The sequence below is a fragment of the Gymnoscopelus braueri genome (assembly GCF_963280865.1).
Source record: "Gymnoscopelus braueri genome assembly, chromosome: 15".
NCBI lineage: Eukaryota > Metazoa > Chordata > Actinopteri > Myctophiformes > Myctophidae > Gymnoscopelus > Gymnoscopelus braueri.
In genome coordinates, this window is record NC_137620.1 from 35,614,272 (window position 1) to 35,628,935 (window position 14,664).

General features: G+C 42.8%; 1 protein-coding gene across 1 annotated transcript in view; it reads left to right on the plus strand.

Moving 5' to 3' along the window:
* dnah2 (dynein, axonemal, heavy chain 2) overlaps nucleotides 1-14,664 on the plus strand; it is a gene marked incomplete at both ends in the record, with an annotated part of 428,475 nt that overhangs the window by 42,852 nt on the left and 370,959 nt on the right. Inside the window, 2 exons of the mRNA XM_080450915.1 lie at nucleotides 7,481-7,568; nucleotides 13,519-13,730. Of these exons, the coding sequence (XP_080307041.1) occupies nucleotides 7,481-7,568; nucleotides 13,519-13,730 (300 nt within the window). The remainder of the gene's footprint in view (nucleotides 1-7,480; nucleotides 7,569-13,518; nucleotides 13,731-14,664) is intronic.

The following is a 14,664-nucleotide window of genomic DNA, read 5'->3' on the forward strand; positions in this document are numbered from 1 at the left end:
TTTCATTTTCCACCTCTCCGTCACCCTCTGTCACACTCACACACACACAGTCGCACACACACACACACACACACACACACACACACAGGCGCGCGCACTAGACACACTCCTGTGTTCTGTTTATTTAATCACTGGCTCTATTACCGTGGATATTTTCCCAGACGAGGCTTGAGAGAGCGTAGACGGCGCGGCAGACAGGAGGAGGAGGAGGAGGAGGCAGGCTAGATCTCTCTATCCTCTCAGTGGCACATGGAAGCCTTGTGGACGCGCAGAGACCCCTCCCACCGGCTGAGATGAATTCATTTAATATATCTCCCTTTTGAAGCACAGATGACCCCCCTGATACAGGCTCCCTGTCGCGCCGCATCACGCCGCCGCCTCTTTATTGCCCGGCCCGCTCTGCCTGTGAAATCTTTTGAGACGCGGCGAGGAGGACAGACATCTGAAAGGATTCCCGACTGAGACTAATTTGCTGCGGCGTCGATACATAACACATCGTGTTATATATATATTGGCACGCTTTCATGATCGGCGGATGATAGCGCGCTATCGCCGGAGAAGCGTACGTTGGGCGTGTGTAAACCCGCTGCTATCTTTAGCCACGCTCTCCTATCCGTCTGATCCGTATAGAGGTAGGAGTGAGAGGCAACAAGCTGTGTCTTTTATTTAACCCCTAATCAAAAGCCGCCTCGCCCGGCGATAGGTCATAAGAAGTCTGCTTATCGGTGCACAGGGATAGTTCATAATGGCCCGACGGTATTGTGTTCCTTCATCACCTGTGAGTGTGTGTGTGGTGCCAGGAATCTTTAATAAGAGAAGATACCCGTTCCATGCATTGCCAACAGTATGAAACGTGTATATTCCGGTCTCCTAAGTGGTTGTTGTTTTGTCGTCAGATCTCTCGCGAACATCCTGTGATCAGTGTTGCGAGATCTGGCCTGAGTGTGTTGCTGACACGGTCAGGTCTGGAATAAAGTACATTTCCACCAAGATCTGTGTAGTCTGCAAAATGACATGTTAGTGTCAGCGTGTTCGGATCATATGTGGCTCGTGAAGAATGGTTCCAATATCCATTTCAGCTACTGTGGGTGGAACAATTTCCCATTGGAATTAACCCATTAAGACCTGGAACTGTGCCATTTTTAGATTTGAGCTAAAAAGCATTATTTTACACTTTAGGCTATTCAAAAATAGCAGATATACAAGCTCATAGCGCGGCACCGAGTGCCGCGCTACGAGCTTGTATATCTGCTATTTTTGAAAAATCGTGAAAATGTGTGCAAATCTTTGAATATATATATTTTTAAGGCGAACATTTGTAACTCAAATCTTTGCTTCTGGGGGTCCCTGGAACAAGATAATCTGATGGGGGTCCGCGGCCAAATACATATAATTTTGGGGGTCCTTGACATGAACAAGATTGAGAATCACTGACATAGAAACATAGGTTTTTCAGAAAACTGTTGGGATTTAGGAGACACGTAGAATCGGCTTCAGGTCTCAATGGGTTAAGAGACTCATGGCCTGCATCGGGTCTCCTAAAGGGAGACCCGATGACACAGGTACAGGAAATCAATTGAAGTTGCGGTGTCTTTGATCGATTGAATATTTTATTGACACATTTATAAAAGTACGACGGTACGTAAATGGTGCATTTATATAGCGCTTTTATCCAAAGCGCTTTACATAGATTGTGCATCACATTCACCCATTCACACACACACACATTCACACACCGATGGCGGAGGAAACCATGCGAGGCACCAACCTGCTCATGGGGAGCAATTAGGGGTTCAGCGTCTTCGACACTATGTAACTCTTGGGGAGCCTGGGATCGAACTGGGAACCTCACGGTTCACCATCCGGACGCTCTACCGGCCACTCTACCCCTGATCCACTGTCGCCCCCACGTCTGTCTGTGTGCATGCGTACAGCGTACGCACGTCACACCAAGCTACTGTACGCCTAACCGCTTGTATTCTGCCAGGGCTTATTGGATGACGCTCTCCTCTCCTGAGACACCAGGCCTCCTGGCGCCTCTTCAGGGGCTGACGGACTGTCATGCCTCTGTCCCTCCTTAACTGTCCCAACGCCATGTTGCAAGTCCTACTTAATTAGAGCCCAAATTGGATGGATTTACGCTCATTCCGGAAGCCAAAATGTCCTTTCGCTGGCCTTTTATCCCCCCCCCCCGGGGTTAGGGCTGCGCTGATCAAATTACACTGATTTAGTGTGCTGGATGGCGGGACTGCACGCCGCTAAGTATGTTCTGTATGCATGGCTGAGCACACAGATGCTCCACACCGACTCCAAACAGGCTGGAGAGTAATGGATTACACCTGACGGAACTATAGGAATTCAAGAAAAGTATTTGCTTGCGCGCGTTAGGGCATTAACGAATAGTGATTTATGGTATTCGAATTATTCGACCCAAAAGTATTCGAATAGTCGATTATTCGGTTTGATTATAAAAAATTAAAAAATTAAAAAAATTTAAAAGTTTTTTTTTTTTTTTTTTTTTTTTTTCAATTACATTGATGACTCGACTCAAGGAATGCGAGTTGACGTCACACCAGAGCTCACAGCTGCGTGTCTGCTCTAGAAAAGCCACTAAAAAAAAGAAAATCTAAAAAAATAATAATAATAATGCTTTTTTTTTTTTTTTTTTTTTTTTCGAATAGTCGAATAGTGGTTTGATAGTCGAATAGTCGGTTTGATATTCGAATATTCGAATATTCGACTATTCTGTGAATGCCCTAGCGCGCGTTGTGTGAGGCTTGTAGGACAAACATGTTTGCAACTTTTGAAATGTTTATTTTAAAAAGTGCATTCAATTGGGAAATATTTGAAAATGTTCACCTGTATGTCCAAAATAGTGGGTAGGGGGTACGGTGGCGCAATGCGTAGCGCTGTCGCCTCACAGCTAGAAGGTCCTGGGTTCGATTCCCGCCGGGGACGCTGTGGGCATGTCCTCTCCTCCGCGTCATCAGCGCCCATAACCTAGGTGGGGTTGGCGAAAGGGCCTACTCTGTGTGGAGTTTGCATGTTCTCCCTGTGTCTCTTAGGGTAGGTAATACCCTCACAAAAACATGTAGTAATCCTGGTCGCTATACCGCCTCCCCCCCATGATGGAGGGGAAGGGAACTGGTTGGAATAACGTGTTCCTTCCACGCGCTACGTCCTACCCGGGGAAACTCCCCCTTGTCAGGTGACAAGAAGGTCAGTTGGCTCTCATGCATTGAATAATAATAATAATAATAATAATAAACTTTATTTGTATAGCACCTTTCATGACATGAAATGCAGCTCAAAGTGCTTTACAGAGCAAGAATACAATTACAGTTAGAACCAATTTAACAATAAAGCAAACTCAAATAAAATAAAAGCAAAGGCATAAAACAGCATAAAAATAGGCAATACAGTGAGGAATAAAAAATCAACCAAAGAATCAGCTAAAAGCAAGAGTGAAGTAATAGGTCTTGAGCTGTGCTTTAAAGCTATCGACAGAGGCTGCCTGTTTTAAGTGTAATGGGAGTTTATTCCACACTGTCGGTCCGTAAAAGCAGAATGCTGCTTCACCGTATTTTTTATATGTCATTGTAGGCACCTCGAGCAGGTCAGCACTTGAAGACCTGAGGGCCCGATTTGGAACATATGAAGGAGGCATGAGCTCGTCCCTGGGCTCCCTAGGCTGGTGGGGGGAGTGTAGCCCCCAGGATCACTTAGAAAATTGGCACCGGGTGAAAAAGGGGTTACAAAATCGTGGGATAAAAAAAAATTATAAAAATAATAGTGGGTAAAACGCATGGATATTTGCCAACGGAAGTTGTTAGTTTTATCATAAAAAGTTGCTCATGAGATTTGAGACATTAATATTCCTTTGACGTTGCGGTCAAAGAATGCAAATTAATCTGAAAGTAATTACAGATCAAACGTCATGACTGTAACCTACACCCAGCAGTCCTGCACTCGCTCCTAAAACCCCCCCCTTCCCCCCTTCAACCACCTCTATAATTCTCTTTACTCTCCCATTCTATGAGTACTTGGCTGTGCAATTACTCTCTTTCTATCTCCATAACAAAGTTACCCCCACCCCCCCGCCCCACCATCGGGTTGTCATTTAATTTATAATGACTCCGTAAATGAATGATTTATCACTTTTATCTTCTAATGGCTTAACAGTAATTTCAGAGGCTTGCATTCCCAGTGAGCTCCACCGAGTAAGCCTTGATGAGCGTAGAGGACATAGTTAAAGAAAAAAAAATACATGTCTTCTATTTAAAAATAGAGTAATGGAAGTCAGAGGAGATTTGACAAGCGGTGCCTCACCGCAACTACACACCCACCCGCCCCACCCACAGTCACCTGCACGTGCTTGTACGTACATTATGTGTGAGTGCGTGTGTGCGCGCTCGTGCGTGCGTGTGTGCACACACAGGGCACCAAAAGGGCTGTTAATTTCCGGTGGAGCAGGGGAATGGCCACTAAAAGTACCGTTGAAGTGATGAATGCCGCGTCTCTGCGCCGCCGTCAGTGTTTAATCTGAGTCGTTGGAGAAATACTGCTGCAACAATTTCAGAAAAACTGCTCCCTTTCAACTGGAGTCACAGACACCCAGTGAGAGAGAGAGAGAGAGACACACACACACACACACACACACACACACACACACACACACACACACACACACACACACACACACACACACACACACACACACACACACACACACCCACAGACGCACGCATTATACACAAACACACGCATGCACAGAAAGTCAGCAACACAGCTGCACACCCTCCACTCCACTTGTCTTTCATATTTTCAAACAGTCTGGAGATGAAAATCGCTTTATGCTGATCATACGCGAAGATACGTATGCTGAGACATAACAAGCCAGTTTTCCGTGTATCTTTTTGTTTTAGTTTGAGCACAAATTGTGTGCATAAGTCTCCACAAGGCTGATATCGAGTATGAATCTATTAAAAAAAAAAAAGTACATTCTCCACATGAGCACACTTACTGATATGTGTGTGATGAACCAATGAACTGCAATTAGGAAGTACTATTGTGATGCCCATTCGGAATACATACCCGTTGTAACGGGTACAATGGGTATGGCACCCGAGTACTTTGAGACCTGGAAAATCTGAAAAAAATAAATTCAAGATTTTTCGAAAATAGCAGATATACAAGCTCATAGCGCGGCACATAGTGCCGCGCCATGAGCTTGTAGATCTGCTATTTTAGAAAAATCTTGAAAAAATATTTTTCAGATTTTTTTCAAAAAACTGTTAGGATTTAGAAAACATTTTTAAGAATCGCCTCAGGTCTTAATGGGTTAGTGCAGTCGCGGGTTCGAGTCTCGATCCCGATGGCCTTTGCTGCATGTCACTCCCCATCTCTCTCCCCATTTCCTGTCAGCCTACTTTCCTATATATAAAGGCATAAAAGCCCCCCCAAAAAAAAACTTTTATAAAAAAACGTTTATTAAAAAAAAAGAGATGCGAAGGACAGACACACAGAGGTTCTCTGAATTTATGTAAACCTCTTTTTGCTGTTGTAGAAATAAGGTTGCTATGATTGGATTTTCACACTACGGGGGTTCCACTGCCACTCTCCTTCAGTGCAACCCCTGCCACCTCCTGCAGGCAAGACTTGTTATAGAAATATTATATTCCATTCAGGTGAAGTTTTAGATCATTTATTAGGAAGATTTCAGCAGAGCAAACAGCATACACTGATCAGTAGAGCCAGGCCTCCTGGCCTGACCAACAGCCCCTCGGGGCAGAAGCCTCCCGCACCTCATCTAACACAGTTCTTTATAGTCCACATTGTACCAAAGATGCTAATGGTCATATAAGGTATGTACTAAGATAAGAGCGACACAAACATAGGTACACACATACAAATAGCAATGACCATTCAGCTCAGCTGTTAGATTGACAGCTGTAGCTGAGTTAGAATTAGCACATTCATATGAAGAGTGGTTGACTAAAGACCCCTGCTGTGAGTTTAAACCTCCTTGGTTCTGATAGAAGAACAGGTTGGCATTCTAAAATATCCATTACAGACTGCAGACTGCAGTATTTGCAAAGTGATCAGATCGGGCTTTGTGTGTTCAGCCTTTTTTGACTTTCCTTATCTGCACCGGTTGCTGTGGTAGTGATGTGTCGCTACCACGACTGTGTCGCTCGCCAAGATTGGTAGATCTACAAGCTCACAACGTGCCGCATGGCACCGTTTGTGCGACATTGTATAAATTAGGCTTCAGTGTATGTCTGAGTGTCCAGACTGAGACATCACTAGAAATCAGATTTGAATCACATTTCAAACCACCTTGAAATGTTATTCAAATCTGAGTCACATATTTAAAAAAAAATCTGTTTCCATGTTGTTTGTTTTTTTGTTTTTTGGTGTTCAGACTCGATAAAACCAATGTGATTCCAATCTGGATCGGCCAAAACTGGGATTTTGGGTTGCCAGTCAGTCTCCTGAACGCAGCCCTTCTTGTCTTGGCCTGTCGGTCCTCCCTGACAGGGATGTGCCATTTCCACTGTGAGCGGGGCGACTCTAAATGTTTGTGTCTCCGGGATTACCTTTCCCCTCAGGGGGGAGGATGAGGTGTGAAAAGCAATCTTGAGGTGTGTGTGCGGGGCAGGGCAAGGCCCGCCGATACACACAACTTGGGCGGATGCAATTATGTCAACGACAGGTTGTCTCTGGACCCTCATCCCCATCATCATCATCGTCATCATGGACCTGTATGGATGATGTCTGTCTCCGTGCTGTGACTGCACGTTGTCACCTAACCCTGCCACGTCTGTGCCACTACACGTTTTGTGACAGGCTGGAGGCCCGCCCCCGATATTCTTAACCCATTGAGACCTGAAGCCGATTCTACATGTCTCCTAAATCCCAACAGTATTCTGAAAAACGTATGTTTCTATGTCAGTGGTGCTCAATCTTTTTCATGTCAAGGACCCCCAGAGTTATATGTATTTGCCGCCGACCCCCATCAAAATATTTTGTTCCAGGGACCCCCAGAAGCAAAGATTTGAGTTAAAAATGTTCGCTTTAAAAATATATATATTCAAAGATTTGCACACATTTTCACGATTTTTCAAAAATAGCAGATCTACAAGCTCGTAGCGCGGCACTCGGTGCCGCGCTATGAGCTTGTATATCTGCTATTTTTGAATAGCCCAAAGTGTAAAATAATGCTTTTTAGCTCAAATAAAAAAATGACACAGTTCCAGGTCTTAATGGGTTACATATTTGACAGACTGATTGACGTTCTGTCTCTCTCTCTCTCTCTCTCTCTCTCTCTCTCTCTCTCTCTCTCTAGTGTGAAATTGGAAAGAGCGGCATCTCTATAGTCAAACAACAAAGTAAATAGGTGCAGATGCAGTAAATATAGCATCTATCTGTCTATACCGTATATTATGTATAACCTATGTATTTCTTTCCTTTCCGTCAGGCACTCTCCAAAAGACTGGGTTCTGGATGAGACCAGCCTCTTTCCTCTGATTGACATCTTTGTACAGAGGTGCAAAGACCTGCTTGAGGTAAATATATCTCACCTCAACACATGCAGGCAGGCAGACACACACACACACACACACACACACACACAAACACACAGTCACGCGTGCACTCTCTTATGCACTTATAAATACATAAACATGCAAATGCACTCTGGGGCTCATGTGTTGTGCCCTTGGGGCTCACATGGTGTTGAAAATAAGTGTCAGGTGTATTCAATGCCATCCACTTCAGCTCATGTTTCCAGGCCCCTCTCTCTCTCTCTCTCTCTCTCTCTCTCTCTCCTGTGTCTATCATTCAGCTGAATACCCCTGAAACCCACCCTGAATACTCAATCTCTCCTCCTACACACTTTTCTGTCGTTGTCGGGTGGAAACCTTGTATGTCCAAAACTGTTAGTTTTCAGTAAATGGGGAAAAAAGAACCTGTGTTCCAATGGATCCAATGTAGATATTATTTTAGTCACAAGCTGTTAATACTTTTCATTGGTTAAATATTTATAAACCCTCACACACACTTCAAAGGGGAATTTTGACCCACGGTTTTCTTACCTTTTCTGTGATAGAAAAGAAACTCCATCCCGGATCCGCCACAGCTAAAAACGCGCGCCTATGGTCCTTGCGCTAGATCGCGTGTTTTAGTAGCTTTTTTTGGGGAGCTTTTTTTTGGTGAGATCTGATGTTCATAGTGACAGAACACTTTGCAACGTGATTGTCTTGAATGCGCCCCACCGGAAGTCTCGCTAGACGAGATTTCAATCTAGACGAGATTTCAATGTCGTCTAGCGAGACTTCCGGTTCAAAATTCCGGTTCAAAATTCTTCAAAAATAGCAGGAATAACACATCTACAAGCTCGAAACGTGTCGCAATGTGATGCGTTATCAGAGTGTTTGAAAAATGTTGATTTTTTAAATTTATTTTTTTAACACAAATCTCCTCTTCTGGGGGGGTCCCTGGCACAAAACATTTTCAGATGGTGGGTCCGCAGCCAAATGTATATCAATTTGGACGTCCAAACACCGGCGGAGTCTCAAAGAGTCATCGAATCATTCGCATATAGGAATACGACAAAAACAAAAGAAAAGTCCATAAATCCAAGGCTTCATGGGGTGTGTAATTGATAGAAAATAAGTAATGTTTTGGGTGAACTGCTCCTTTTAATGGGTTAACTCAACACACTCTTGTACAACAAAGTGGGGACAAAACAACACAGAAAAACATCAAAAGTTGGAACATGGAGATACAAGGTCTCTCCCCGACAGCAACCAGCACTTTGCTCCAGCACTCATGTCTATGTTTGTGTCATCATGCTATGTGTTGTTATGGTGTCTTTTCTCTCCTCTCTCCCCCCGGTGGGAAATCTATTGTTTGTTTTGTTCATCCTCACCTTGTCATATCCATGACATTGCTGTAGGGCTGCAACTACCCATTATTTTACACAGTGATTATTCTGTCCGTTCCTTCTCCCCTATTAACCCCTTCAGTCCGGGAACGCAGCTGTGTCATTTTTTTTAGATTTATTTGGGCTATTCAAAAATAGCAGATATACAAGCTCATAGCGCGGCACCGAGTGCCGCGCTATGAGCTTGTAGATCTGCTATTTTTGAAAAATTGTGAAAATGTGTGCAAATCTTTGAATATTTATATTTCTTAAAGCGAACATTTGTAACTCAAATCTTTGCTTCTGGGGGATTCTACAAATGTCTTCTAAATCCTAACAGTTTTCTGGAAAAAAAAGTATGTCGCTATATACTGTATATCAGTGGTGCTTAAAACCTTTTTCATGTCAAGGACCCCCAAAATTATATGTATTTGATATGTAAAATATTTTGTTCCAGGGACCCCCCCAGAAGCAAAGATTTGAGTCAAAAATGTTCCCTTTTGAAAAAAATATATATATATTGAAATATTTGAAAAAATAGCAGATCTACAAGTTCATAGCGCAGCACTCGGTGCCGCGCTATGAGCTTGTAAAATCTGCTATTTTTGTATACCCAAAGTATAAAATATGGCTAAAGCGGTTCCCGGTTTGAATGGGTTAAATAGGTGATCTTGAAGTGTGTGTTCATTTATTTAGTTAGTTCATTTTGTTAATGCATCAACGAATCAACGCAGAAACATTCTAATAGCTTTTCTTATAACCCATTAATACCTGGAACGCATCTGTGTCACTTTTAGATTTCTTTAGGCTATTCAAAAATAGCAGATATACAAGCTCATAGCGCGGCACCGAGTGCCGCGCTACGAGCTTGTAAATCTGCTATTTTTGAAAAATCGTGAATTTTTTTTTTTAACATTTTTTTCCGAAAAACTGTTAGGATTTAGAAAATGTTTAGAAGCGGCCTCAGGTCTTAATGGGTTAATAGACTAAATCGATTGTGTCTGAATCCTTGTACGACGGTGGCCTCGTCGACGTCTCCTTCTCAGACATGTCCACATAGCTGCGACCTTTTCCCATGTTTTAGGGCGAAACCTTTTCGCGCGCGCCCTCCCCGCTTTGTCCTTTATCTTCGCCTTCCATTCATGCACGTCACTTCTCCCCGTCGTCCTTTACCTTTGTTGGTCTTCCTCCTTGCCCGTTTGGCCGGTGCCCGGGGGGCCTCGAATGAATATACCGTTGGAAGGGCCTTTTTAGATGATGCTCATTGATAAAGAAAACCATGGAATATGCCCTTGAATAGGCTTTAGTTTTTTCTATTCTGGTATTCACCTCGGTCCTCCACCTTATCTCTTCTCGTTGGACGTGTCTTTGTGTCCGTGTGGGTCAGTCCTGCCCTTCCATTGTGCTCCCGCCACATGCTTACTGTCCTTGCCTCTACATTTCGCTTTTAACCCATTGAGGCCTGAGGTTCCGATTCTGCAAAATGTATTTTTCTGAAAATGTCGGTTTTCTGAAAAACGTATGTTTCTATATCAGTGGTTTTCAAACTTTTTCATGTCAAGGACCCCAAAATGTATATATATATGTATTTGGCCGCGGACCCCCATCTCAAAATATGTTGTTCCAGGGACCCCTAGAAGCAAATATTTGAGTTACAAATGTTCGCTTTAAAAATATATATATTAAAAGTTTTGCACAAATTTTCACAATTTCTCAAACATAGCAGATCTACAAGCTCGTAGCGCGGCACTCGGTGCCGCGCTATGAGCTTGTAGATCTGCTATTTTTGAATAGCCCAAAGTGTAAAATAATGCTTTTTAGCTCAAATCTAAAAATGACACAGTTCCAGGTCTTAATGGGTTAAATGGATCATACCAAATCTTTTATAACACATAGTGGGGGGGCGCCACAGGGCTCGAGTGACAAGGAGAATAAAATGAATGAATCAAGGAAAAAAAAATTAATAAATATGTTCTGCTCCTCAGAACATAGTTCTCCACCAGGATTCTTTTTTTTTTACAGCATGTAATATGATTTAAGTTCATAATAATTCCACTTAGTGATGCTTCGTTTACAAACAAATCAAGTTGGCGTTTAGCCCCAAGCCGAGTCGCACAGTGGAAGCTCCATCGCTGTCTCTCTGTCTGTCTGTCTGTCTGTCTGTCTGTCTCTATTGATGTCGCTCTCTGTCTCTGTCTGTCTGTCTCTGCCCCCCCCCCCCTCTCTCTCTGTTCAGTAGTCGCTTGTAATTTTTTTTTTTTTTTGGTCTTGTTTCTAAAGTGTAGTTTTTTTTATTTTGGGCTTTGCTGTGTAATGTTGTTTAAACCAGTGGTTCTAAAACATTTTCATGTCAAGGACTCCCAAATGAGTATTTGTCTGCAGACCCCCATCTGAAAATGCTTTCTTGAGCTTGTAGATCGGCGATTTTAAATGTATACAGTACAGTATTTACTGTAGGTTTAAAGTGCTCATAGTTTTCATAGACCTGGCTGCTTATTTCTCTCACAAAACCTGGCAACACTGTGTACAACCCATAAGCAATCATCCTGGATTTCTTCTGGGTGCACAGGAGCCCAGTGGTGGAGCTGTGTGAAGCTGAGAGCATGTGGATTGTGGACGTTTAGAGACTATTTATTCTAACTAACTTTTTCCTCAGCAGAAGTACAGCAGAATAACTGTTTGTGTGATTTGTAGATAATTAAAGGCATGGCAGCTTATTTGTCCCGATGTTAAATGATGCTAACACTAAAACAAACCGTAGCTGTTTTGTAAGACATTAGAAGAGCCCAATAATAAATAAAAAAAGTGTCTAATAATGTAAAATATGTTGTTTTGGTATGGCCTGCTTAGAGGAAGGAAGAATAAATACCAGTGATTTTTGCTCACCCCTCCCGCCCCCCACCCATGTGCCATAAAAAGTAAAAGGGTAATATTCATAAAGTCTCATAAAGTAAGGTGAGTATTTTTTAGTAAGAGTAAGGACGCTCACCAGAATGTAGATGCAACCCCAAAGTGGACTCACTGCTCAAATATGCATTATAGTATATCATATTATTATTCAGTGGGTACTGAGGCTCCCCCAGTAGAATCTATGAGCTTCCTTACTCTTACCAAAAACAAAAAAAAAGTATATATATATATGATCCAACCCTACAACCCTTCCCGCAACATTTTTAAAGAAAAATACTACATTCAAGCTGTTGATGTTGGGATTAGGGCTTTCACCAACTAGTCGACTAGTCGACTAGTATAACCACTAGTCGACCTTGTTGGTACTAGTCGAATAGTTTTTTTTTTTCCCCCATTGTTTTAATGCCATAGTAATGGCCCATTACTATTATTATTATTATCCTCCTGCCTTTATTTTTATCAAAAGGGGGTCAAAAGTATGCCCAATAATAGCCTATTATTGGGCAATAACCCCCTTTTGAGGATGCTCTGCTGCTGTGCTGCTCTGCCAGAAGCGCTTCCCTTAAAACGGCATCACAATAAAGGCAGGAGGATAATAATAATAATAGTAATGGCATTAAAACAATAATTGATAGGTAAATATCAACTAGTCGACTACCAAAGTCGTCAAATTAGTAGTCAAATTAGTCGACCAGTAAAAATCTCTAGTCGTGAAAGCCCTAGTTGGGATATGGGCCAACATTTCAATAACGGTGCATCCCTAGTTTTGGAATAAAGAGGCATTGCTTTTTCAAATTCAGTGTTTATATGCCTTTTTCAGAATGGACACAATTATTATAATTTTTTTTAATACAGAATGAGATCATATCAACTTCGGTGTATATCGGTTATCGGCCATAACGGCAATTATCATATCTGATATCGATATCGGACAGAAATATGTCATATGGCCTATCCCTAGTCCTCATGTAAACTCAGTCCTGCACACAGTTAACCCATTAAGACCGCATCTATGTGTCTTTTTAGATTTCTTTGGGCTATTCAAAAATAGCAGATCTACAAGCTCATAGCGCGGCACCGAGTGCCGCGCTATGAGCTTGTAGATCTGCTATTTTTTTTAAATCGTGAAAATATGTGCAAATCTTTGAATATACGGTATAACATTTAGTACTCAATTCTTTGCTTCTGGGGATTCTACAAATGTCTTCTAAATCCTAACCGTTTTTTGAAAAAAACGTATGTTACTATAATATCAGTGGTTCTTTTTTCATGTCAAGGACCGCAAAAATGATGGCCGCGGACCCCCATCTCAAAATATGTTGTTCCAGGGACCCCACAGAAGCAAAGATTTGTTATATATGTTGTATATTTTTAAAGCAAAAATGTTCGCTTTAAAGATATACAGTATGTCAAAGAAGATTTGCAAAATATTTTGATTTTCACATTTCTTTCAAAAATAGCAGATCTACAAGCTCATAGCGCGGCACTCGTACTCGAGCTTGTATATCTGCTATTTTTGAATAGCCAAAGTATAAAATAGTGGTAAAAGTGGGTTACACGGATGCGTTCCCGGTCTTAATGGGTTAATTTGCATCACCATGTTGTTGAGTGTGCCTTGTCCCCTCCACCCCGGGCCTCGTGCCCTCTCCCCCCCCGCCCCGCCCCGCCCCGTCCCCCCCCAGGTGTGTGACTGCCAGCAGCAGTTTGCCCGGCGCGAGGAGGGCCCGCAGATGGCCCCTCTGCCGTGCTTCGGCGGGGGGCACCAGAAGGAGGAGCTGACACGCGGCCTGTTGGCCATCGAGGGCACCTTCGACCGCAGCCTGCAGGCGCTGCGCTCCGTGGGCAAGGGCATCCTGGACATCAGGAACAGCTCCTGGTTCCACGACTACAAAAGGTACCGTCTCGGAGTCTCTTTTTGTGGTGTTTGGTTTTTTACAGGTTGGCTGAAAGCCAATTTAAATGCTGAATCGATTACAAAGGTAGACTAGTCTAAATAGTCTCCGGAAATTACACTCACATTTATATTTACTTTGTATTTTTAAAATAAGCTAAACTACGCCGCATCAAGGATTTTATTAGGTAGGCCCTAGAATGACAATGCCCTTAATCGCGGCCGGAGTTATTTGGGGGTGAGGCATATAGGGTTGCTTCCGCTCCCGAACGGATCACACACCCGAAAAAGGTATTGATCCCAGGCTAAGCTGTACCTACATTTTCAATATTTTTCCAAAATAATCAAAATGGCTGTTGTACAAGCTCACAGCATGGCACAAAGTGACGCGCTGTGAGCTTGTAGATCTGCTACTCTTGAATAGCCAACTATACTTTTGCTGGAGACCCCCTGGAGCCCCCTCAAGGACCCCCTGGGGGGTCCCCGGACCCCACTTTTGAGAACCCCCCCGGTTTAATAAATCACTCTGAGCGCTCTGTCTGTGATGAATAAACCACAAACACATTTGACGGTGTAGAGAGAACGCTGCCAACACACTCGTGTCGTCTCTCAAACAGACTGCAGTGTGCTGCAGCTATAGCCAAGCTACACATCGTCACTGTCAGGGCAGAAACCTCCTATCTCCATGTTCTAACTTTTTTGAGTTTTTTCGTTAAATTAACGCCCTACTTGATCACACTACTACAGCGTAGTGTTGATTTTGACAGCAAATTTTGATTCAGTTTTAGTCATAGTCTTTGGAATCAAATTCCATTTAGTTTTAGTCATATTTTTGTCATCTGAAATGTTTTACTGTTAGTCTACTTTTAGTCGACTAAATATCATAAGATTTTAGTCGACTAAATCTACAGTTGACTTAGTCGACTTAGACTATAAT